The sequence below is a fragment of the Panthera uncia genome, chromosome E1, assembly GCF_023721935.1.
Source record: "Panthera uncia isolate 11264 chromosome E1, Puncia_PCG_1.0, whole genome shotgun sequence".
Taxonomy (NCBI): Eukaryota; Metazoa; Chordata; class Mammalia; order Carnivora; family Felidae; genus Panthera; species Panthera uncia.
This window is the reverse complement of record NC_064814.1, coordinates 28,816,035-28,841,834: the sequence shown is the minus strand read 5'-3', so window position 1 is coordinate 28,841,834 and position 25,800 is coordinate 28,816,035. Positions and strand designations below refer to the sequence as shown.

Here is a 25,800-nt window from a genome sequence, read left to right as displayed (position 1 = left end):
TATTCCAGCCCCACTAAGGCACTCTTCGATCCCTAGCTTTGGCTAACCACTTGATTGCAACTTCATGAGAAAACCAGAGAGAAAGAGCCGATGATCCAGTAAAACCACACCTGGATTCTTGACTCTCTGAAACTGGGTGAGAAAATAAATGTTTGCTGTTTTAAGCTGCGAACTTTGGGAGAAATTTATCAGGCAGCAATAGAGAATTAATACAATTATGATCACTGATCACAGTGAATCTGAATTTTTCCATAAAGAAAAGAATACAATGAAGGCAATGTGGCAGCAATGTCTAGTTTGTAATAATTACATTCAGCTTTACTATCAAACATAACTCCCGACATAATAATTTTGTTCAATTCTACAATAAATTTTAAAGTGGAATCATATCAAAGGACTACTACAAATCTATAATAGTATGCAACTTCCAAAGGGAAGAAATTGGCTAGAAAAACAGGTAAGTTAATCAGATACTTTCATCATAGCACCATCAAGATAACTGGCATTTTGTCGTTAAATTTAAGAATGCTGCCACTTTCTAAGGAGACAATACAAAGGTTTTCCCTTGAATGTGCTGGTATGCATGTGTGTGTGTATATATGTATACACACACACACTCATATATATATAGCAAGTGGGCAAGCCCTGCCTATGTGCATATTGCATACACATATTAGTATACACACATACACATATATACAAACACACACGTTTGTTAGTTCTATGAAACGCCGGCTCTAGCAATGCCAACATTTGATTAAATTTGTGTATGCCGGGTAAAATGCTTTCTTCTCTTACATCAGAACTTAAGTAGATGATTACTATAAAGTATTAATAGGTGTGCAGTGGACAAGTGGATGGATAGGAATATTCAATGAGGACTATATTCATCTGGGCATTCTTGGGACAGCAATGACAGTTATTCCTTTGCCTGAGGCTTGGCTTCCATCAGATGTAACAACTGAATTTTGGGGAAGACAGTGACAGGTGTCAATTTCAGGGAAGAGATTCTATGTATACAGACCATCATCTCCTCCGGTGTTCTGGAAGGGCAATTTCAGACTGTTCTTTTTAAGTTAAGGTGAGAGAGGCAATGGCCTGAGTTCATTAGTTGTTATTTCTTGCCTCCAAAGTATATTTACCTGGTAATTGAACTGCTTTTACCCCAAAAGCTAAGGTTATCCAGGCTCACAATTTTAGCTGGGGTAAGTGAGAGGATGAAGATTAAAAAAATAAAACAAAAAAGTTAAATAAATGGTTCCAAGAAAGACCTACAATGGATGCTTGCTTACGCAGCCATTACTTATGTGGCAACATCACCTATCTGAACATAGCAGCTAAGAGCTAGGAAGTAACCCCCTATCAAAATGTTAACAGTGAGGGGAGGGAGTGAGTTAGGGCTAAACTTTACTGTATGTACTTTGGGTCAGGTGCTATGGTAGGTTTTTCATGTACATAAGCTCATTCATTCTGGACGAGAACCCTACGAAGTGCTAATATTCTTACCAGTCCATAAATATGGAGAATTAAAGCCCAGAGAGCTTAAGTGAACATGTCTTAAGATCGTTCAGCTATGCTGTGGAGACACCAGCATTTGGACCCAAGTGGCCTCGATATAAGAAGACAAGGAAGTATGTAACACTTATTAAGTAAAACTTTCATCAAGAATAGTTAAGCTAAAATACATGTTGGTGCTTGAATGGGGTCAACTTCTAGCAGAAAAATCTAACTCATGGCAAGCAGCTCATTCCTCCATGAGGCCAGGTAAAGGAAGAACTGGCATATTGTTAGGTTTTCCCATCTTCACTATCTGACCTTTCTAATCTCCAGAAGATAACTACTTATTCTTAGAACTAAGTTTCTGTTCTGCTATTTAAAAAAATGGATAAAGTATAGAGCTCTCCCCAAATCAAGATCTGTTTAAAATATCTTTCTTGTCACATGGAAACATACTATGTTAAAATGAGGACGTGGAGGTGGTAAAGCATGGGTGTGTGTGTGTGTGTTGGGGGGTGGCTTTATGTACCTTGGTTCTGCAATTTTGCTACCGTGTGGCCCTGATCAAGTTAGTCTCTTTTCCACATAGGGTCTCCAACTCTAATGGTGAGACACTGATACCCACCAGTGTCCTCTGGGGAACAAATCTATGTTATCATTTCTGTAATGCTTTCTTTGTAAGTCAAGATTAAGGTCAAGGAAGAGAATCAGCAGAGTTCCAAAGGGCAGGTTGAAGGGATGTATTTTCTATGCTGGAGTAGACTATATAAATGTAGCGTCTCTTTCTCTTCCTTCCACAGGACTGTGAGTTAGATCTGAAGGCAGACAAATGGCTTGTTTACCCTCTCTCTTCTCCTCTCCTTGGATGCTACTCTTCTTTGTAGCAGACACCAGACCAAGACTATTGTTCCAGTCCCCAAGGCACAGTGGCTTAAGCCAGCTGGGTACCAGGCAATGGGAAACACTCTCGCTTCCTCCTTGTCTTTATCTTAGTGACTGTGTCCTTAGTATCCTTTCCTCATATGGCACCAGTTAGGCTCTGACACTCAGCTTTGGGTGAGGATATACTGACAGCTGGCTGAGGCTAAGGAGTGCTCACAGGGTCCAGACTCATTTAGATATTTTTTCAAAGGCCTTTGAACCAGAACCCCAGTTAATAATGAATGCTAGTTTGCCTTCCTTTGATCTGGCATTTCTTTTTGGGGACTTTCTAGGAGACAGGCATGGCTGAGGAGACAGGATGCAACTCACCACCACCATAATAGCATCCTAATAAGAGCCAAGTGGGGTCCACTCTACACACCATTGGGAGAATTAAATGATGCAATGCATACAAAAATCCACCTAATATATGCCTGACTACTGAGCATCATCAGGCCGTGCTCTGTAAATGCTCATTTTCCTCTCCCGTCCATCTTTTCCCTTAATCATTACAAAGTAAGTATGAGAAAGAAACCCAGTGCAAACGTGAATGTGGTTTTCATTTTCCTGCCACCACCTCTACAGTATTATGATTCAAATCTTCCAGGAACTGAACACAGTTAACTTAGCATAGCAGGGGGCAACTTTCCTTCCAGAAGAGATAGGATTCTGGCAGTGAGCAGTATGGTACTAAATGTAACCTTTGCATGGGAATCCTGGGTCCTCTATTCCAAATGTCCCTTTCTCCACACATTATAAACTGTGCCTTTGCTTTATTAATTACTTTTTGCTAGGGACCACAAGAAAAAATATACATCACAAAAATGCTTTGCCAAGTTTATTCCTAGTTTTTTTCTCAATTCTTTTTAAGTATGGAGCTTTTGAGTTCTCAATGTTTTCAATGGTCATATGACTTTTTATGTTTTTCCCCACCAACAATTATGGGTTTCTCCATACTGTAAATTAATTAACAACTACTCAGCATCTACTGTGTTCAAAGTTCTATGCTAGGAGCATCACATTTAACAACTCTATGAAGTAGGCAATACTTCCCTTATTTTATGATGAGAAAACTGAGGTGAAGAGTGACATAGGAACCTGTGTAAAGTCACAGAGCTTGAGAATCAAAATTTGAATACTGCTTTGGAAAATACTTGCACACTTGAAAGGACATCAAGGACATACCTCCCCTTTCCTCTCCAAATGCATAACAAGAACACATTACTAAAAAGGACAATCAAGGGAGTCTTTCAGGTGTCAGGAGTCTTTGGGATTCCCCTTTGTGATCTCGTAACAGCACTTGTGACACGACGGGAGCTAACCAGGACACAATGGAAGTAGATCAGACTGCGTTTCCAGGGTAAAGCTAACCAGTCCAGCTAGGACAGGTATTACTCTTGAGGCTTTCAAAGGCAGGTCTCTATTGCTGACAATCCTGCAGTGAAAAGACTTGGATTCCATTCTGGTTTGGTAATTTAGTAGCTATGGATTTTTGGGCAACTGCTCTAAGCTCTTATGCTGTCCATCCATAAAACACAAAATAAGGCCACATACTTCAAAAGATATTCTGAGAATCCGCTGAAATAGAGTTTGTTCATATTATGCCTCATTTATCTCTTTAGTTATTTACTTTTTGTCTTTCCCTACTGTTGTGTAAATTCCATGACATCAGAGAACCAGCCAGTATATTTTGCTCCTGTATCTCCAAGGCATGGAACATTGCGTGGCATAGAGCAAATGCTCAAAATATATTTGCAGAATGAATGAACTGTGTACATTGTAAAATATTAAAACAGCTGATTATTATTAACACTATTGAGTTTTAAGACATACAAAGTTGATTTTTTTCTTTAGATATTAACTTTTCATGAGTATTAATACTTTTAGCCAGAAGTGAATTCAGGCAGCCAACATTTAAGTTCAAATTATGATCCTGTTCCAACTTTTTGCTGTTTCCCTTGAAATAATTACTAGGGTTTCCCCCCCCCAAAACGATATCTGATATTAGCATTTAAATCACATGAAATGAAAATGGTGAGGCTTCATTTCTTGTTACTAATTTTTGTAACCTCCAAGAGGGTTTCTTGGTTTTGCTGATTATTCTGCAACTTCCAGGTTCTCTCCAGATGTGAAGAAAATTGCTTACTTGGTTGAGATGCTTGTACTTACTTGATGAAGTACTTGATTCCATCTGCTGTGTAAGCTTCCTCCCACCCATAAGGTAGACCTACAGTGAAAGGAAACCAAAAATACATTTAATAAGATGATAAAGATAACTTTATTTCCTGGATGCAAACTTCCCACATCTTTACAATTATTTGAGTACATTTCTCATACAAAATAATTTTCTAGAAGGGAGGAATTAAAACAATTCAGATGAGCTTTCCTACTCAGCATCTTTAGAACACAATAAATAAGTCTCGAACAGTTAACAATCTGCTTTAGTTGCATTAACTGGATTATGACTTGTCATTTACACGGGGTGAGCATTTTTGTCAGCAGGATTCAAGCACAAATTTTTGGTGCAGGGGATGGTTTTTGCCTGAAGGCAGAAGGATGGACAAGATGGCCCCTGCTTGTCTATTTTGGCTCAAAGTTTCCTTAATTGGCTCCCTTTACATTCTTTCAGCTCCACAGGGAATTGGTGCATGAGTGCCAGATCAGCAGGGGCTTGAAAGCAGCTTCTGGACAAGACCAAATTCCTCGTGAAGGCTGAAAGTTTAGCAAAGTGATTTACAATGGATTGCAGCATTTTATTTTGTTAATTAAGATTTTGTGCATTAAACATAAACGGCCAACAATTTGCTAAACGTAGCTTTCATTTCTGTAATGGGATTGAGTTAGTGAGCTATAAAGAAATGCAGATTGAAGTAAGCGAGAAATTATATGGCCGTATTTCTATAAACGAGCACATTTGTGTCCTCATCATATCAAGACAACAGGCCCATGTTGAGGTAGCCACATTCTCTTATATTCCAGCTATGGCTGGTACCCCTCTAGAACAACATGGTTTTATCCCTCTGCTACATCCATCCCTGCATACCGCTCAGGATTTTAACTGACCTTTTGGGTCAGTCCTTTGATCCTGGCTTGTCATGGATCCACTGCTGGGTATAATATGCACAAATGCACTAAAGAACAGACTCCATGGCTCAGGGAGCCTACTTCTTTGGAAAGTAACTGAGCTATCACAACAAACCATTAGGTTTCACCCCCCCCCCCAAGTCTCATCATAAGGAGAGGAAAAAGGCACAACAAATAATTATTTAAATGAAATAAAACCTTATTCTATTTCTTTTTTTAAAATAATTTTAAAAATGTTTTTATTTTATTTTTGAGAGAGAGAGAGACAGTGTGAGCAGGGAAGGGGCAGAGAGAGAGAGGGAGACATAGAATCTGAAGCAGGCTCTAGGCTCTGAGCTGTCAGCACAGAGCCTGACGTGGGGCTCAAACTCACAAACTGTGAGATTATGACCTGAGCTGAAGTTTGACACTTAATCGATTGAGCCACCCAGGTGCCCCCACCTTACTCTATTTCTTCAAGAATATTCTATTTGTTTATTTATTTTGACAGAGAGAGAAAAAACACATGCGCACGAGCAGGGGAGGAGCAGGGAGAGAGGGAGAGAGAGAATCCCAAGCAGGCTCTGAGCTGTCAGCACAGAACCTGACATGGGGCTTGATTCCCATGAACCGTGAGATCATGACCTAAGCGGAAACCAAGAGTCAGACACCCAACCGACTGAGCTACCCAAGCGCCTAAAGAATATTCTTTGAGAATAGTTCTGGGGATGTTGTTTTTATAACTAAGGAAAACAAAACAAGCTTTATTAAATTACATCTATTTCCAGGCCATTAACACAAGTTATATAAAATGAGACCTTGGCTAAAAAATTCTGCAACTGTTTCCTTTGTAGATTAACTCAGGCCACCTAGGAGTCTTTTCTCTCTTAGTGAATAAATATTCCTATTTTAAGTAGAAAATAAGCATTTCTGGGAACTCAGCATAAGCAAATGACTAGCTTCTTACAAGTCCCTGAAGTGACACTGTGTCCATCTCTGCCAGTAGCACGTGCCCAGCCAGACAGGCCATAACAACTGCTGCTGCACGGGTTCAAGTAGATTTATTTTCTTTTTTCACACTTCCTGCATTTTTGCTACAGATCACTTTACTGATCACTAACAACCACCTGACCTGCAGGGAAGAATGTCATGACTGTACATAAGAGCTTCAATAAAATGCTCAGAAATACAAGGATATCTGGTCAGTAAGGCAAAGGCAGCTAAAAAGTTAAGTAGAAAGTCATTCTAATATGACTAAGGTTTTTGTCCAAATGATTTGTTTGTCCAACGCTCATATCTGTACCTGCAGATTTTAAGGCACAGATTTTTTCTTTTATGAAAAGGAGACAAAATGTACACTTTAGTATCTTTTAACCCATAGCATCATTTAAAAATCGAGATTGACATTGGAGTACCACACATTCCCTATCAGAATAGGATTCCTGCCCTGATTATTTTCTTCCAATTATTAAACAAGGAATATAACCTCATAACAGACTCATTAAAAGTACTAGTCCATATTCATTTTAGTCAATATGGTTATTGAATGACTACAGCCATAAAGATATTCTTATGGGTTAAATAACATGTATAGTTTATTTTAGGATAAATTCTCTGTTCTGAAAAAAATAAGCATTTCTTTTTAGAAGAGTGAATGGTTTCTTCTTTTTCATGCAGCTCCTATAATCTGAAAAACAGAACTGGAGACTTAAATGGATAGTAGCAATCTCTCAGTGATCATTCAGTAGCAGAAAACACAATTGCTGTCTAATTATAAACTGAAAAGCACAATATTGATAAACCAAATAGCTTACTTTATATAAAAAGAGGACTTTTGCTTTCCAGAAGCTTGTATACTTATGATGGCCTCAGTTTTCCATTAGTAAAAGATTTCATTTCTTCATAATAAGTAATTTGGGCAAAATCACAACATGATCTAAATACTTTTTAATAATAATTATTATTCCAAGGCATTAAATTTTTTTCTCCATTTCCCCATTTGCTTTATACTTGTAAATATATAATGTTTCTATTTTTCATTTCATATCTGTCTTAAAACTTTTATGACAACCATAATGACTTGGAATTATTTCTGATTGGAAGTATTCGTCTATGCACCCTTACATAACATTCTTTCCATCAGAGATCATCTGTTCCCAATCAACCACTTCGTGGGGATGACTCCAAAATCTTCATGAGTATCTTGCCAAAGTAAGAGTATTGTACATATTTAGCTGTTGCCTAAGACTCAACATATCTAAAACTAAACTCATGGTGTTTTCATACAAACTAGTTTCCTTCCAATTTTCCAGTCTATTTAGGTAATGAGATTCTCTTCGTTACATTGGGCCCATTCATCAAATATTTATCAATCATTTATTATATGTTCAGTATTTTACTTTGTGTTCAGTATGTGATGATGAACAAATAAACATTGACCTTGAGCTTACAGAGCTTTAAGAAATAAGCACAATGAAGACCTCATTCAAAACGGAAAGAAGTACAACGGGAGAAAAGTGTTGAATACTGTGGAAAAGTAACTTACAGTTACTAACACACAAAGAACTACAAATCACTAGGAACAAGGCCAATGACAAATAGAAGTCTGTGGAACATGTGAAACATTCAGGACACAGGAAACACAAATGCACTTAAACACATGAAAATATGCTTAACTTCACTCTTAATGAGACAAATATAAATTAAACTTTTATGAGATGCCATGTACATCATGTTAGCAAACATTTAAAAAGTTGTTTAAACAAGACACCGTGTTGGGAATGTGAAGAGACAGTCATTCGCATACTGATGGTAGTATAAATTGATAATGTATTTATGGAAACCTGTCAATATCTATACAAAATCGTAAATGCTAAAATAATAACAGTGGACATTTATTGAGTGGTTATGTGCTAGACATTGCTACAAGCACTTCACATGTACCAACTCTCTTAGCCTCACTACAATTTTAAGAGAGGGGCTGCTATCATACCCATTTTGCAAATGAGGAAACTGAGGCACAGAAAGGTGAAATCATTTGCCCAAGTGACACAGCTGGCAGGTGGTAGAGCCCAGACTCTTAAGCACTATCCTGAATCTCCATGTACCATTTAATCTAGCAATTCTTCCAGGAATTTAGCCTACAGATATGTTTTATGTACAAGATTATTAATTGTTTAAAAAAAAAAAAAGGACTGGAAATAATCTAACCACCAATGGGGACTGACTAAAGACCATATAGCCAGATAATGGGATATTGTCCAGCTGTGAAAAAGAATGAGGACGTAATTTATGTACCAATTTGGGTAGGGGGTGTGGGATAAAGGAAGGATCTCTGGAGGAGCTGGAGTTCAGGAGGTATGGACATGGAGAAGAATACTCTAGGCTGAGCAAACGGCATGTGCAAAGGCTCTGGGGAATGGGAAAAACCTGGCACCTCTGAGGAACTGAGAGATCCTTGTTGCTGGAGTGTAGTGAATGAAGGAGGGGAGAGTGAGACAAGATTTGGCTGGACAGATAAGCAAATAGGACTGTGCCGGGTTTTGCAGGGCATGTTAAAATTGTTTGAATGTTTCTTAAAAAAGAAGCAGGAGATCTGCTTCTCATTAAGATGAGGAAAACTGCAAAGAATGTTGCTCCCACCATATGTGGGGAAAAGCTGCACAAACTAAAAAATATAATAATTTTTTCTGAGTCCCTTAGAGACTGAATTCCTCACCTGAGCTGACCCTGAAGTGAACTGAATTCCAAAGGGGTATGAGCCCCTCTGAGAAAAGATGGGACACATGAACTTTTCCCTCTTGGCACAGCACAGCAAGAAATGTTGCCATCAGAGTGGGCAAGAGGAAAACATCTAAAATTATAACAAATTTGTGAGGTCTGATTATGGGCTAGCATGATAGTTTGTAGTATTCCTGGGAGCCCCCTACACAAGGAGAATCTGCTCTCCCTAAACAGCTCCTTGCTCACGAGAAAGACTGGGGGTGGACAGGAGACCTGAGAGAGCCCCTGAGTGGTGCAGGCTCATGTAGGACCTACAAAGTTTTGAGGGTGGAGCAGGTGTTCCATCCATGTTCTGCTCCTCGCATGAGTATAAGACAGTCATCAGCTGCTATAGGGGACAAGCATAAAACCTGTGGAGCCCTGGACCCTCTCTGATATGAGGGAATAGTTGGCTGCTGCTGGGGAAAAGGCAAGAGATACTCCCCACCTTGGATAGGACACTGAATGACACGAAGCAAAAGTCATCTGTTCTTGAGGGAGGGGTAAGAAGTTGTCAGACCCCAGTCCCTGCCCAGATTCCAGGAAAACTTGGTTTGTCCTGGTGGGGGCCTGAGGCAGGATGCTATAGAAAACCTGATGTCTTCATCCTGCAGTAACACTAAGTCACTGGAGGGGTGAGGGCAGGAAACCTTTCAAATCCAGAATCCTACACTGATACAAAGTGGAGTCTGACTTCCACAAGGAGAGGGGCAGGAAGCCTACTTGAGCACTGAGTAGGAGGTAGTGTTGTTTACTGCTGGGGAGGGATAGGAAGGCTGACGACGTCCCTACTTGGGCACAGTTCCTGCTAAGCCAGAGACTGGAGTAGGAAAACCAAGAGCCTCTCCCTCACCCTCACTCCCCCACATTCACCTCTAACCTTGCACTGAGCAAAAAGCAACAGCCATCTACTTATGGGGGAGGACAAGGGAGCAGCCATTAAACATCCACTGTGATGCACAAAGAGCCTACTTCCTGTCAGCTGAGGATGGAGCAGGAACACTGAGAAAAACCCTCCCACATCCTGTACTTTACATAAGCACAAGAGAGTGGCAGACAACCACTGGAGAACTCTAAACTCAGTTTAACTCCAGAAACAAAATGCAAACCCAGCTTGCCTACTAATGAGACCGAATCCTTCCCCAAGCCCCGGCCCCCACCACACTAATGGCCTGACAGAGATGAGACAGGCTCACTTCTGGGCTTAAATAATATTCATCCCAGTGTTTATGGTTTTGTACATTCAATGTCTGACACTGAATCAAAATTGTGAGACACTTAGGAAAAAACAAGAGAAAAAATATAGATCCATTGACAAAAGATAAAACTACCAACAGCACCAGATCCAGGGATAAATAAAATATTGGACTTTAAAATAATTATGATTATACACTAAAAGATCTAATGGAATCTAGTGAATTAAGGTTGTATAACCTGTGGCAATGCTCATTACTTACGTATATTATGCAGAAGGTGGGTGAGTGAGCTTGTGGAGGCCCAGAGTCTTGTGAAATAGTGGGACAGAAGGACAGACGGCCATGTGAATTGAAGGGATTTGTAAGAATGATTGGAATATGGGTCCCGGACTATAAACTGAATGAGAAGACAAGTGAAAACTACTGTGGAGGCTGAAGGATAGAGAAGACAGACAGGAGGTCTCATTGAGGACAACAGAGCACACAATGAGCTGGAAAGGTGGGAGGTTTGAGTGGGAGAACAGGGAGTTTGAACCACTATCTGCTGATGCCAAGGTTCTTGGGGAAAGTGGAGGACTGCAGTAAAATGGGAAAAAAGGGCAGTGGACAAAAGAACTGAAAAGTAAAGGTGGTGGCCACCACACATAGACACTGGCAGTTGGGTGGGGAGAAAACTGGAGAATGAGCATCTGAGAATAAAATAAAGACAATACCATCAATCTCAGACAGAGCTCAAACAGAGCCACATTTACTTGAAAAACACTTGCTATGTAATTGTTATAAAAGCTCAGATACAATTTACTTCTAGGATCTCATATATTGAGAGGAAGAGACGGGGGTGGGGGGGAGTATGGGGAAGGGAAGGGAAAACAGAAGGAGAAAGAGAGATCTCCAACTCATAATTAGGTTTCCCTAAAGAATACGACATTTATCACATAGTGGAATTTTCACTTGTAGTCAGAAAATTCGAATCTGTATGTAATGTTCTTCAATGACAAGTTGAATAACCATGGAAAAATAATAATCATGGGGAGTCTCAACTTTCTCATCTGCAGTATATAGTAGTGATAATAGTAGTTGTCTTGCCTAGGGGTTATCATGAGACTCCTATTAGATAATATAACTGTACAATGATATACAAAAAGAAGACCATTATTAGGCATAGTAATGAAAATAAAAGCCCCTTCTTCAGAGCTTATGGATCCGGAGATATAGAGTAACAGATGCTTAATATAAAAAATAAGTGTTTAAATTAACTACAGGGGAAACCTCCATTAAGGTGTAGGTATAGTTTCTACAATCCTCTTCTTAATACAGGAAATTATATCATCTCTATTTCACTCATGATAACATGCATTGAGTGGTGTGATGGTAAATGTTTAACACCCAGCTCTTGGGGGGTGGGGGAGCCCTCATTTATAGCAGTTGCTGATTTCTCTACTATAAAATACTCCTACAATGGATTTCAAGCTACTAATGTAATGTCACTGCCTACAGGGCTGTGTTGTGTTCCCAGACATAACATACACAAATAACCTCAAGAACAAAGACGATAGTACACAGTAGGAAAATAACTAGAAAGGGGTGAGTTTCGAGTATTTATTACCTTTTCTTTTAATGTAACTTACTTTACAGTTTAAACAGTTTTATTTTTAATAATGACTGTTTGATAGCACACAAAATTCTTGCAAGCCAGTACTAGCCAGCTCCAATATAACCACTGTGGAACCCATCTCTTAACCCCTTAGTCCTAAAAGACAGAAAGTTCCAAAAATCAAAGGATAGAAATACCATTTTGTCCATTAGGTGATTACGTGAAACTGCTATCAGCCTAGTCTAATGATGTGGAGAATCACTGCCCTAACAGTAAACTATGTATTAATCAAATGTTTACACAGAGTTTTCTATGTGCCTGACATTCTTCCTAATATCTCAGACACTTAATTCACTGTATCCTCATCACAACCCTGTGCGATAGGTGCTTTATTAACCTTATTTTACAAGAGGAAGCTGAGGGGTACAGAGGTTTAAGTAGCACGCCCATTGTCACGCTGCTAATAAATGGTGTAGTCACAATTTGAACCCAAGCAATCTGGTGCTATAGCCTGTGCTTTTCACCATTGCTGCACAGCTTCCATTTCCCTAATGCCTGGGTTCATTGCCCTTGCCAATGATCAATATTTCAAAATGGTCAAATAATATCTTTGCCTAACTTTTTGAAGAACAACAATAACAAAAAGAGAAAACAAAACTCCCATATCTCAATTTCTGCATTATTACCCATAGAAATGCTCTTTTGAAAGGAACTGAAATAATTTTTAGGCTTGAACACAAAGCAGTCTATTTTAGAGACATTTTATGTTAGATTTACGATTGTACAAGTTAATTTGTAGGTCTGAATCACAGTGCCGATTTTAAAAGAATTACTAGCTAATTTTACTATGAAAAAGGAATCTGTTATACTGAGAGATGATTGTAATCTAAAAATAACCAAATAATGCAATATTTTAAATTTAAAAGTAATTTCTAAGGAAACAATTTTTTAAAAAAACTATATTAATTTCTTGAACTATGCGCTTTAAACACTCATTGAAATTAGAGTTGCATAAACACTGTAAACAGACATAATTTTGGACCCATGGCTTGAGTTTTTACCACACGGTTACATATGTCATTTAAACAAGCAAAGAATAAAAATAAAAATAAAAGCAAATGACACGTCTAAGGTAGAAAGATTTTATAGCTTTCTATATTTGCATGTCTCAAATTCAGAAGTTGAAATGCTAACATAATTATGGGAATGCAAACTGGTATAGCCACTCTGGAGAACGGTATGGAGGTTCCTTAAAAAAGTTAAAAATAGAGCTACCCTATGACCCAGCAATTGCACGATTAGGTATTTATCCAAAGGATACAAAAATGCTGATTTGAAGGGGCACATGCACCCCAATGTTTGTAGCAGCACCATCAACAATAGCCAAATTATGGAAAGAGCCCAAATGTCTATCAACTGATGAATGGATAAAGAAAATGTGGTATCTGTATATATACATACAACATATGTATACACACACACACGCGCGAACACACACACACACACACACACACACACACAAACTAGAATATTACTCTGTGATCAAAAAGAATGAAATCTTGCCATTTGCAACAATGTGGATGGAACTAGAGTATATTATGCTAAGCAAAATAAGTCAGAGAAAGATAAATATTATATGATTTTACTCATGTGTGGAATTTAAAAAACAAAACAGATGGAACATAGGGGAAGGGAAGGAAAAATAAGATAAAAACAAAGAGGGAGGCAAACTATAAGAGACTCTTAAATACAGAGAACAAACTCAGGGTTGCTGGAGGGGTGTTGGTGGGAGATGGGCATTGAGGAGGGCACTTGTTGGGATGAGCACTGGGTGTTGTAAGTAAGTAATGAATCACTGGGCTCTACTCCTAAAACCAATACTATACTATATGTTCACTAGTTTGGATTTAATTTTTTTTTAACATTTGTATTTATTTTTGAGACAGAGAGAGAGCATGAACAGGGGAGGGTCAGAGAGAGAGGGAGACACAGAATCTGAAACAGGCTCCAGGCTCTGAGCTGTCAGCACACAGCCCGACGCGGGGCTCAAACTCACGGACCTGAGCAGAAGTCAGACTCTCAACCAACTGAGCCACCCAGGTGCCCCTCACTAGTTTGGATTTAAATAAAATTTTAAAAAATTAAAAAAAAAGAAATGCTAACATTATTAGACATAAGCTATTTCTAGATAGAAGTCACTCACTAAGCAAGTTAAAAGGCCATAATATCATCATGGTAAAAGTATTCCCAGAGGTTAGTTAGTGGTTCCCAGTCCTCTTTATCTTGTTGTCTCCATTTCTGGGCAAATAAATACTACCCTAACATCCATTTAATAGGATGGAAAAAGAGAACATTCATTCTCCACATATCTCTTCTCAACAGATACAAAAAACTCAGTATATTTTTACATTTGGAAGTCTTTTACCTCCAGTTAAAACCATGGGGTCCAGATATTTTAAGAAGCCAGCTTAAAAGTTCGTTCTTACACTGCTATCTCTCATCTCATGACTGAGACTCAAGATAAGAACACAGGATTCTACTGGCAAATATCTCTGGGCATTTATACAATATTGGGGGGAATGGTCTGATTTAGGTTTGTATTGCTTAAAATCAATGACATACAATGGACTTCATTACAGGCACCAATATAACTTAGCGTAAAACTTTCTGAGGCTATCCTCACTATACTGTGAGGTCTTTCTTTGCATTATCAGTCTAAACAGATGATGTGGGGTCTGGGGAGGGGAGTTTCCTAATTCCTTTTAGTGTATGAAGGTAAACAGGATTTCTTTAAAGCAAGGCTGTTATTAGAGTAGTCAACAGATTAAGAGGTTAGTGGCTGCTGAACATGAATTAAGGGACCTACTAGAAGGGGAAAAAAATGAACTGCACCTTCTTTTTTCTACTCCATTCAGGAAAACTGGTTTCGTGAATAGAGGGGTAAAGCTGCTGTCAAGTAAGCTTGATAGTCACTAGTTAAGAATAACAACAGAATGTTGGGTCGTCCAAAATAGATACCACTATTTGCCTGCAACTAACAGGTTGCCTGAGAGTAAAAGGCAAACAGACTTTATCTAAGAAAACAGGAACAGCAGTTTACGTCAAAATGCTAGATGCAAACTGACAAAGAAATAAGTATACTTCTTAAAGTGATTTAATGAGTACAATGGAATGTCTTCAGCATCTTACTGCCACAACATATGTATAAAAGTATCCCATATGAGAATACTGGAATTCTAGAAATTATGTATTTTGGAAGTGAGCTTTTGAGAAAACATACTTACTGTTCATGGTTGTTTAAGTTTTCTTATAAACTTAGCAGCCTAAGGCAACATCCAGTTATTAGCTGACAGTCCTTCAGGTTGGAAGTCTGGCACGGCATGACTGGGTTCTCTGCTCAGGGCATTAAAACTGAAATCTGGGTGGGATGCCTGGGTGGCTCAGTTAAGTGTCCGACTTTAGCTCAGGTCATGATCTCACGGTTCGTGGGTTTGAGTCCCGCCTTGGGCTCTATGCTGACAGCTCAGAGCCTGGAGCCTGCTTCGGATTTTTTGTCTTCCTTTCCCTCTGCCTCTCCCCTGCGTGTACTCTGTCTCTGTCTCTCTCTCTCAAAAATGAATAAACATAAAAAAAACCAAAAACCTGAAATCAGGGTGTTAGCTGATATTGTTTTCATCGTGAGATTCTGGGGGAAAATTTGCTTCCAAATTCATTTTTGTTGTTGGCAAAATTCAGTTCCTTGCAGCTGTAGGACTCAGGTCCCCATTTTCTTGTGGGATGTCACTTGGGGATCATTCTCAGAGAGCTCAGATGTAGATGGCATTCCTTGCCATGTGACTCCCTCCATCTTCAAGCTAGCAACAGCAAGCAGCATCTTTTTCATGCTTTCAATCTGACTTCTATTTGATTTCTAGACTCAGATTTTTTTATTAAAAAAAAATTTTTTTTTAATGTTTATTTTTGACAGAGAGAGAGAGAGAGCGCGCGCGCGCGCGCGCGCGCGCGCGCGCGCATGAGTGGGGGAGGGGCAGAGAGAGAGGGAGACACAGAATCCGAAGCAGGCTCCAGGTTCTGAGCTGTCAGCACAGAGCCTGACTCGGGGCTCAAACTCACAGACCGCGAAATCATGACCTGAGCTGAAGTCGGATGTTCAACCGACTGAGCCACCCAGGCGCCCCTCTAGACTCAGATTTAAAGGGCTTGTGTGATTAGGTCTCCCTGAATAATCTGTTTTAAGGTCAACTAATTATATATGCAAAATCTCTTCACGGCAGCACCTAGATTAGTATTTGGTTGAATAACTGGTAGAAAGTGTGTATATACCAGTGGCCAGGAATTTGGGGGAACATCTTAGAATTCTGTCTATCACAACGCTCATATTATTTATTTCATATAATGTCTAAATCAGAGGTGTGACACTCTTTTGTCCCCAGGAAGGGAAATGTCACTGATAAAAACATATCAAAGGCAATAAATTTAAAAAAACTTCACAACTAATTTCAGTTTCATTTTCAAAGGAGATGTATAAAATATCAATAATCTATAATTTAAATTAGTCATGGGATTATAAACTTTTCTTCCCAATAAGTTTAGAAAACTAAAAAAAATAGTTTTGTCTTTTATTCTGTAGTCAGGGAAAGCAAGAATTAGAAGAAAAGAAAGGGGAAGAAAAAGAGAAGAAGCAAGAGAGAGACCAGAGGGTAGGAAAAGATGATGAAGAGATGAAAAACAAAAAAAAATGCTTACTGCTCCTAACAAAATTGGCTATGAAACCTTTATAAGTGTATGTAATTATAGACCATATTTTTGAAAAGTGTAAGAGATAGATAAAAGGGATTAGGACAGGTTACATTTAAGCACAGTTAAGTTTGGCAGGTAAATGGGTTTGGACATGGTGGTCTCGAATCTCCAGATCCCATCTCTCAACTTGATTTGGAATCTCACCCAAGCTGGTCCGGCCAGTCAAAATCTCCCTCACCACTTGTCCAGCATGGTAACCTCCCAACAGTCTCAGCAGTGTTGCTGGCTCCTTAAATGCCTAGACCCTGGATCTGTCAGAAACTTAAGCTCAACATTTTTTCTACTCACATTTACTGAGTGCTTACTATCCAAGGCTTGGGAGAATGGCGACCAGATTCAGAGCAGTGCCTCACACACACATACACTGGGCACTTAAGAAGTACTTGTTGACTCACCATAGAAATTTGCCTCCAACGAAGGCTGATGGTTCAGTGAATCCCGCACATATTTGAAATTCTACTGTTGTTCTAAGGTCTTTGTACTCATCAGGGGAACTTTATCACAAATATTTGCACAACTGTTATTTGTAGGTTTTGACAATGGGGTAGTGGAGGACCATCAGATAGGCAATTTTGCAAACACTGTCATAGATCAGATGAAATTAAATCAAGGCCATTGATGTTTCCCACCCTGAGGATAAATAATGTACCACTAAGCATCACTAATTCCTAAGTATGTAGCATTTTGCTGTTAACATCCTCGTCTTTAAATTTAAAAAAAGAAGTTTACCTGGAAATCTGTTAAGGATCTCAGGTAAAATTTGAATAAATTGTAAAAACAAAACTTTTATATATTTGCCTCCAAGATTTGACTTTTTATTAAACATATTTTTTAAAAAACAGATTTAAAGAAAAGCAGTAAAAACACCTTTGTAGAGCAGGGGAATTTTCAAATAATAACTTCCTTGCAGTCAGATAAACTCATTATGAATGAACTTATGAAGCTGAGTTACAAACTCAAATAAAAGTGGTTTGAACTTTGCCTTTTCTCCTCTGCAAAGAAGGTAAGTTCTCACAGCATAATTACCATTAAAAAATTTTTTTTTCCAACCCATAGTATAGCATTCAAGACCCTTTCAAAACACATACCCATGAAAGGACACATACTTGAATGTTCATATGAGTTTTCATAGTAGCCCCAATTCAGATGTCCATCAATTAAGTGATGAGATAAGTAAGTTGTAGATTATCAGTCCCATGGAATATCACTCAGCAATATTGATAACTGACACAAACAACACCATGGATTAATCTCAAAAGCACTATACTAAGTAGAAGATGCTACATGCTTATAGTCTAATATGAAATTTTATAAAAGGTAAAATTATAGTGACAAAAAGCAGATGAGGGGCTTCCTGGGAAGTAATGGAGGAGACTGATTACACAGGAGCACATGAGAAAGTCCTGGAGTCACGGGGGTGTTATGTAACTATATACATTGTCAGAACACAATGACTTGTACACTTACATTTTATTGTATATAAATTACACCTCTTAGTTTAAAGGAGCAGAGGGAATCTCAAAGCAGTAGCATGAACAACCCCATTAAAAAAAAGACACTTTAAAAATATGGCTCCAATCTTTGTTTCCATCTTCACGTCCTATCAATCCGATCTACTGTCTAGGCTCAGAGCTATTTCTTGGAACATTATGTCCATCTTTCCCTCTATGCTTTTCCAGATAACTGTTCTTTCTACCTGGAATGCTCATTAATATGGAATACAGTCACTCAGTAACCACTTTTGAATGAATTTTAAAGACCATAGTCATGTACCAGAGTCTCTTTGTCCAGCTATAGGCAGGTCTCTGATTTAGGAATTTTTCATTTGGGAAGTCTATCAAGAATTTTTTCATTTGATGGAAAACTTACATACAATGGAATGCACAAATCTTAAGTGCACATTTACTGAATTTTGACTAATGCCAACAGCTGTGTAACCTCAAACCCTTTCAAGATATAGAACATTACCATCACCCCAGAAAGGACCCTTTCCAGTGAATCCCTACCACCATACTCCCAGAGGCTAATTCTGTTTCAGTTAACAAAAATAAATTTTTTTAACATTTACTCATTTTTGAGAGAGTTCAAGCATGAGTGGGAAAGGGGCAGAGAGAGAGGGAGACACAGAATCTGAAGCAGGCTCTAGGCTCTGAGCTGTCAGCACAGAGCCTGATGTAGGGCTTAAACCCACGAACTGTGAGATCATGACCTGAGCCGAAGTTGGCCACTTAACTGACTGAGCCATCCAGGTAACCCGACTGTTTCAGTTTTTAAAAATTTTTTTTAATGTTTATTTATTTTTGAGGGGGGGGGGGAGAGAGAGAGAGAGAGAGAGAGAGAGAGAGAGAGAGAGAATGAGTGGAGGAGGGGCAAAGAGAGAGAGGGAGGCACAGAATCCGAAGCAGGCTCCAGGCTCTGAGCTGTCAGCACAGAGCCTGATGCGGGGCTCGAACTCAGGAACCATGAGATCATGACCTGAGCCGAGGTCAGACACTTAACCAAGTGAGCCACCCAGGTGCCCCGTGAAAAGATATAATTTTTAATTTTTGAATTTCCATAGTTTTAAAAAATGATTTATATTTCTTTGCTTAGAAAGCCAGTCTTTGCATTGATTGTGAGTGTATTTTCCTGCACATAGTTATAACAGACATTAAAGTCCTCATACGAACATCTGGGTCTTCTGGGATTTGACCTCTGTTCTTTGTCTTTTCTTTTGAAAAACAAACAAACAAAAAAACCCAAACATTTAAATTCCTGTTTGTTTTTGCACTGGGTAATTTTAGTGTACATTCTGGAAATTATGAAAGTTAATTTGTGGAAACTATAAATTCTGTTATATTACTCTGAAGAGGACTGGTTGGACTCAAGCTATACCATCTATCTCTTGGGCAGTGGATCAAATCTCAGTTCAATTTTTTTTTTTCACCCTTGGCTGGGCTGTTGCAATCTTCCCTGCACTTGTATAGTCTGGGTTTAGCCAGAGACTTGGGCCAAGGTTATACATAGAATTTGAAATTCCCTATATCTGGCTGTTTCCTCTCTGAGCTTTCTCCCTTCACTTTCTTTCTCCCTTCACTTTCCAACAGTAGTAGTTGCCCCAAACTTCATCCTCTAGTCCCATTGGTCATTAAGACTGTAGGTTATCAGAATTTTACTGCCCTGTAGGATCTGCTAAGGCTTGGAGTAGGTGAGGCAAGGGAGGTGTCCAGGGCGCAAAATTTCAGGAGGCTTTAATTCCTAGGCTTGCACAAATGCTGAGTCAGCACCCAAGACCTGGGTGGGGATGGGGGGGTGAGGGGGGCACCTAGGTTGCCTTGCTTGCCTTACCCTAATCCCAGCCCTGAGTCCTGTCTTCACCCTAAAAGTGGAACAAACAAGAAACTTACCTCATGTTGGTTTCTTTGTAAATTTTGACTAATCTCTGGAATCTGCCTGTTTTTATTCACTCTCCAGGGGCTTCACAGGTGGTTGTTTTTTGTATTTTGTACAGGGTGTATAATTGGGTTCTGCAGGATGGTTAGTCTGCCAGGAGCCTACTCAGCCATACTGGAAGCGGAACTAATGGAATTTTTGAATAGAAAGAGATCTTAGGAATCCTCTATCCAACTATCTCATGTCACAAATTGGAGCCTGACACCAAAACAGGTTAAAGAGCTTTGTCACAGAGTCAATTACAGGGAAAAACAGAAATGTAACTTCTGATTTAGCGATCATCCACAATGCCGTTCTGCAATAACGCTGTAAGAACAAATTCTGTGCAGAGTGTAAAATGCACTCAGATCTCTCTCTCAAATGTAAATAGTGTATTAGCTCTCAATTGTTACCTCCTGTAGGTGTTTGCTATTGGTATGGGCTGAATGCGTCCCCACAAAATTCATATATTGAAACCTGAGCCCCCAGCGTCCTTGTATTTGTAGACAGGGGCACTTAAGGAAGTAATTAAAGTTAAATGAAGTCATGAAGGTGAGGGCTCTGATCCAACAGGATTATTATCCTTATAAGAGACACCAGAGAGCACCCCTCCCCCTTACCTTTCCCAAGTGTGCACAGAGGAGAGGTCATGTGGGCACAAGGACAGATGGTGGTTATGCAAATGCCAACAGAAGAGGTCTCAGAATGAAACCTACTTGGCTAGTTCCTAGCCTCCAGAACTATGAGAAGTGAATTTCTGTTGTTTAAATCACCCAGTCTACAGTATTTTGTTATTGGAGCTTGAGCTAAGTAACACAGCTATAAAAATGGATCCAAATTTGCACACTGGTAAATCAGCTTATTTGACAGAATTACCTCAGTTCAACTACACAAAGGTAAATTCATACTCTTTAAAAGAGTTTGAACTCAGAAATATAAAATCTGCCAACCAGTACCATAAAAATAAAGTTGTTTTGAGGGCTAAATCCAGAACGTTCAGTAAGTCTTTTGTGAGGCTGCAGGGCAAATAGTGTTTCTAAAACAATTTCATCCTATTCTTTTTCTTACCTTATTTTTTACATGCTTATATAAAACTATTAATAAAAATCAGAGTCTATGAGTCCATTCTGCAAATGCCTTAAATAGTCATGCCTTCCCCGACGGCATGTAAGCAGACACCATATAAATGAAGTTCAGGCCCAAACACACTCACCTATTTGCAGACTCAGTTTTCTGATCCATTATGAACCTCTGCTCCTCCCCCCTTGATCTCCACACCTCCTGGCCTCACAGCCTGCCCTATCATTTGGACCTCCACCCCACCCCTCAGATTCTCCACAGAAAGCTGTTACTTCATCTCCTCTCGTGGCATCATAGGGGCCTCACCTCCCTTTTTACCCATTCTTTTTTTTTTTTTAACTTCATGTATTTATTTTGGGAGAGACAGAGACAGCGCAAGTGAGGGAAGGGCAGAGAGAGAAGGAGACAGAGAACCCCATACAGTGTGAAGCCCAATGTGGGGCTCAAACCCATGAAACCGTGAGATGATGACCTGAGCCAAAACTGAGAGTTGGACGCTCAAATGACTGAGCCACCCGGGTGATCCTACCCAAACATTCTTGATAATATAGGTCCATGGTGACTTGGCCTGGCATCTTGTCATATCTTTAGGTCAACCCAACCCAGCACAGCCTTGGCTTGGAGCAGTAACCAATCATTATCAAATAATAGGTATTTTAGTATATATAAATTAGGAAGCAGTAAGTACAGTCAAGAGTGCATTATCTACTAGGATTTCAAGTCATATTCCTCTTTTTACATTATTCTGTTATCTCTTCTGTCTTTTTTTTTTTGTTCATTGCCACTTGCTGTTGTAATCAGGTGGTCTGTGATGGTTACGTTAGGTCACAATATTTCATTCCTTACTCCAGCTCTCTTTTGTCCCACCTCTCCATCTGGCAGCACTTAATAAAAGCCACCCATATCATAAGGAGCTAAGAAATATGACAGTTATCTCTCATTTGCTCGGTGATGATTATAATTTCTGATAATTCAGGATGAAAGCACATGCAATTATAGTCGATTTTTATTTCTATACATTGACTTGGTTTGATTGATGTAGAGAAACATTCCAGGTAAGTGGGGTGCCAGCTCCTCCAACTCCCCCCTTAACTTCATACTGTTGTATTCAGCTTTGGTAGGACCCCAAAACATTTCTTTTCCCCTTCACTGAATTAGCTTAATAAATTACTGAACAAAAAGAAAAGCTGTTATATTTGGGGATTCTGATAACAAAAGTACTTTGGCAGGAGATTATCCAACTACTTTGTCCTCTCTCTGGACAACCCAAGTTTTGGGGTTGGAAGTTTGAGCAAACCTTCCTTTTCAATATTGAGCATCTATTTTAATTAATAATAAAAAGAAGGGTAACAAATACAAGAAATATAAAGTCACATACATTTGAATAAAACAAAGGAAGAATTAGTGAAATCTGATTAGTTTAAAATTAGTTTAAAATATGTAGTCTCCTACTTTCAAGTACACCTCGATTTGAGATAATGATCCTTATTTAAAGATATATTGTAACGATTGGATAAAAACCTATAGCTAAAAACCTAAAGCATTTGTTGTTAAAGTAGTGCTTCAAAAGTTCTTAAAAGCTTCTTCTTTTACTTTAAGCAATCTCATTTTGGTTTTAATATTTTCACGTGCTTAAGAAATCAAACATAAACACACATACCTAAATATGAAAGTTTACAATCTAGGCAGAAACTTCTGGTCAGCTGTTGTTAGGACATTTGTAAACTCAAATTAGATGCAGTTTAAATTAACTGCATTCTATGAATGATACAAATCGCTGCAGGGAATAAAAACCTATCTTCATTTATAAATATGGTCGTACCCGAAAAAAAAAAAAAGAGTAAAAATGTTCCAACGATTCTCAACTTTTGCTTTTGCCAACAGAACCCACGATCTGTCACTCATGTCTGCCTTTGTACAGGCTACTAACTTTGCTGGAGTCACTAGCTCACTCTTTTCTTCTCTGCCTTATAAACATCTGCTCATCAGTCCAGAACCAGCTTAAATGGCACTTTCTGTGTGCATCCTCCCCCAGGTTCCTTGGCAGAGTTCATCCTCCCCTGCTTTGTGGCACTTGCGTGGTTTGTACCAGGTTCACAGCACTTACTGCTCTCTCATGTGAAACATGAGTTCCTTGAGGGCAAGGACCATGTTTTATTGGTTTTTGTATCACTTTCTGGTATACAGTGGAGTCTTTGGTGCACAGTAAATGTTCAACAATAGTTTGCTGTGTTCTCACACCCCAAGAACTAAGACTTATCCTTAGATTAAAAAAAAAAAAAGGCAATATTGCCTGGAAAGATTTAGAAAAAAAATGTGGCATTTTAGTTAGGAATGCTTACAGGTGAAAGCAACATGCTACCCAATTAGCTGGGCAAACAAATAGGCATTTACTTTTAAGGAGCTGGGAGGTTTCTCAGCAAGAACATTAAGATTCCAGGTTTTTTCTATGTTTTTACTCTAGCATTCTTGGTGTATAGACATTTCACCCTCACAATTTTCACTCTGTGGTTGCAAGAGGGCCTGCAAAGCTACAAGCATCACATCCACATTGAAGACAGAAAGAAAGGAAAAAGAGCCGGCTAATTGAAAGCTTCCCCAGAAATTCCTAAGCAGACTCTCCTCGATATCTCATTGGCCAGAAGTGAAGGCTACCCCAGATGTAGGAGGTTGAGAAAGCAAGTATCTGATTTTATAGTTTCTGATGCGATAGACCTAGTTGGGCAAACACTGAGTTGGCCGTAGGTGACAAAGACAAAATGAAAACAGGAGAGTGGTTTAGGGTCAAGATATTAACATACCAGGTTTGTCAGAATGAGAACGCCTGAGACTTTGGAGGACTGTAAGGTATTGGTGCAAATGAGTATATAGTTAATTATTCGTGTTAAGATATCTTCTCAACTGTGGTTGCTTATAATGGCATAAATAATGAGGTATCGGTTTCAATCTTGTATTTCATGATTCTTCCGGTGCTTTTAAATTACAACAGTTTTGGGGAGCCTGAGTGGCTCAGTCGATTAAGTGTCCGACTTTAGCTCAGGTCATGATCTCCCAGTTCATGGGTTCAAGCCCCACGTCAGGCTCTGTGCTGACAGCTCAGAGCCTGGAGCCTGCTTCGGATTCTGTGTCTCCTTCTCTCTCTGCCCCTCTCCCATTCACACACACACTCTCTCTCTCAAAAACAAATAAACATAAGAAAATCAAAATGTATTTATAAAAAAAAATTACAATGGTTTTCCTCTGTCTCCTATTTACCTCAACTTCCTTCTGGTTCCATCACCCCCATTCAAATTTTCTCTGAGCCAAATCTTAAATGTTGCATTCTCCATAAACATTTTTCTGATTTTAAAACAATTTCCCTCCTTATTCTTCTAAGCTATTAGCACTTTGTATCATTCACAAAATACTTAGTATCTCCAAATTTGCATTATGAAAATTTGCACAAATATTTTATTCCCCTCCTCCCATAGACTGCTAACTCCTTGAGGGTACTGAGTTTTCCTCAGACCTACTTGGTTCCAAAAGTATTATTTTGTGAACTGAATATTTAATTCATTTCCTTTTATTTGCTTATGGAGACTTTTTTTTTTAATGTTTATTTATTTTTGAATGACAGAGAGAGAGAGAAAGTGCAAGTGAGGGAGAGGCAAAGAGAGGGAGACACAGAATCTGACAGCTGTCAGCTCAGAGCCCAACACAGGGCTCGAACCCACAAACTGTGAGATCATGACTGGAGCCCAAGTCGGACGCTTAACCGACTGAGCCACCCAGGTGCCCCTATTTGTTTATGGAGACTCTTAGTGTTGGAAGGAAGGAAATGGAAGGGAAGACCAACATGTATGAAAACAGGGCCACTGCCAGCCTGTGGTGTGGATAAAACTTTTCCATTCTGTGCGGAAAATGTCTCTCCTGGTATGTGCCAGGGCTACAAAATAGTGCCTCCTCTGAGCTGATGCAATTCTGAGGGCACAGAGCTTGCAAGGGCACTCGTCTTTCTGTGAAAATTATAAAAAGGTGCTCCTTCCTCTAGAAAACGAGGGCCTGTCCCAGGGCATCCAGTCGCTTGTATTTCAGCCCCCACATACTCACTTGCCCTTGGCTTACTGCACAAAAGGCTCAGTGCTCTGCAGCAGCCACACAGAACGGATTTCAGAGGAAAAGACTCATTTCCATGCAATATATTTACAAGTCTTTGGGGATTTCTCCAGGCTCTGTAGTGATGGGAAACACAGAGCTTCACATTTTTAGATAGGTCTAATTCTCAAAGGTTCTTGCTCATAATTCTTGCTCAGAATGGAACCAAAATTTGTCCTTCTGTTGTTTCTACCTGATGGCCCAGAGACTTAACTTCTGATGTTATATATAATAATCATGTCTCAAAGCACTGCATTGGCATTGAAGCTATCTCCTCAGCAACACACAATAGCATGCAACTATTTATAGGAAAAAACCACAAACATTGTACTTGATTATCAG

At 39.2% G+C, this 25,800-nt stretch overlaps 1 protein-coding gene across 1 annotated transcript in view; it reads right to left on the bottom strand.

The window, feature by feature from the left end:
• STXBP4 (syntaxin binding protein 4) overlaps positions 1–25,800 on the bottom strand; it is a 174,993-nt gene that overhangs the window by 23,270 nt on the left and 125,923 nt on the right. Inside the window, exon 17 of the mRNA XM_049636450.1 lies at positions 4,588–4,645. Within this exon, the coding sequence (XP_049492407.1) occupies positions 4,588–4,645 (58 nt within the window). The remainder of the gene's footprint in view (positions 1–4,587; positions 4,646–25,800) is intronic.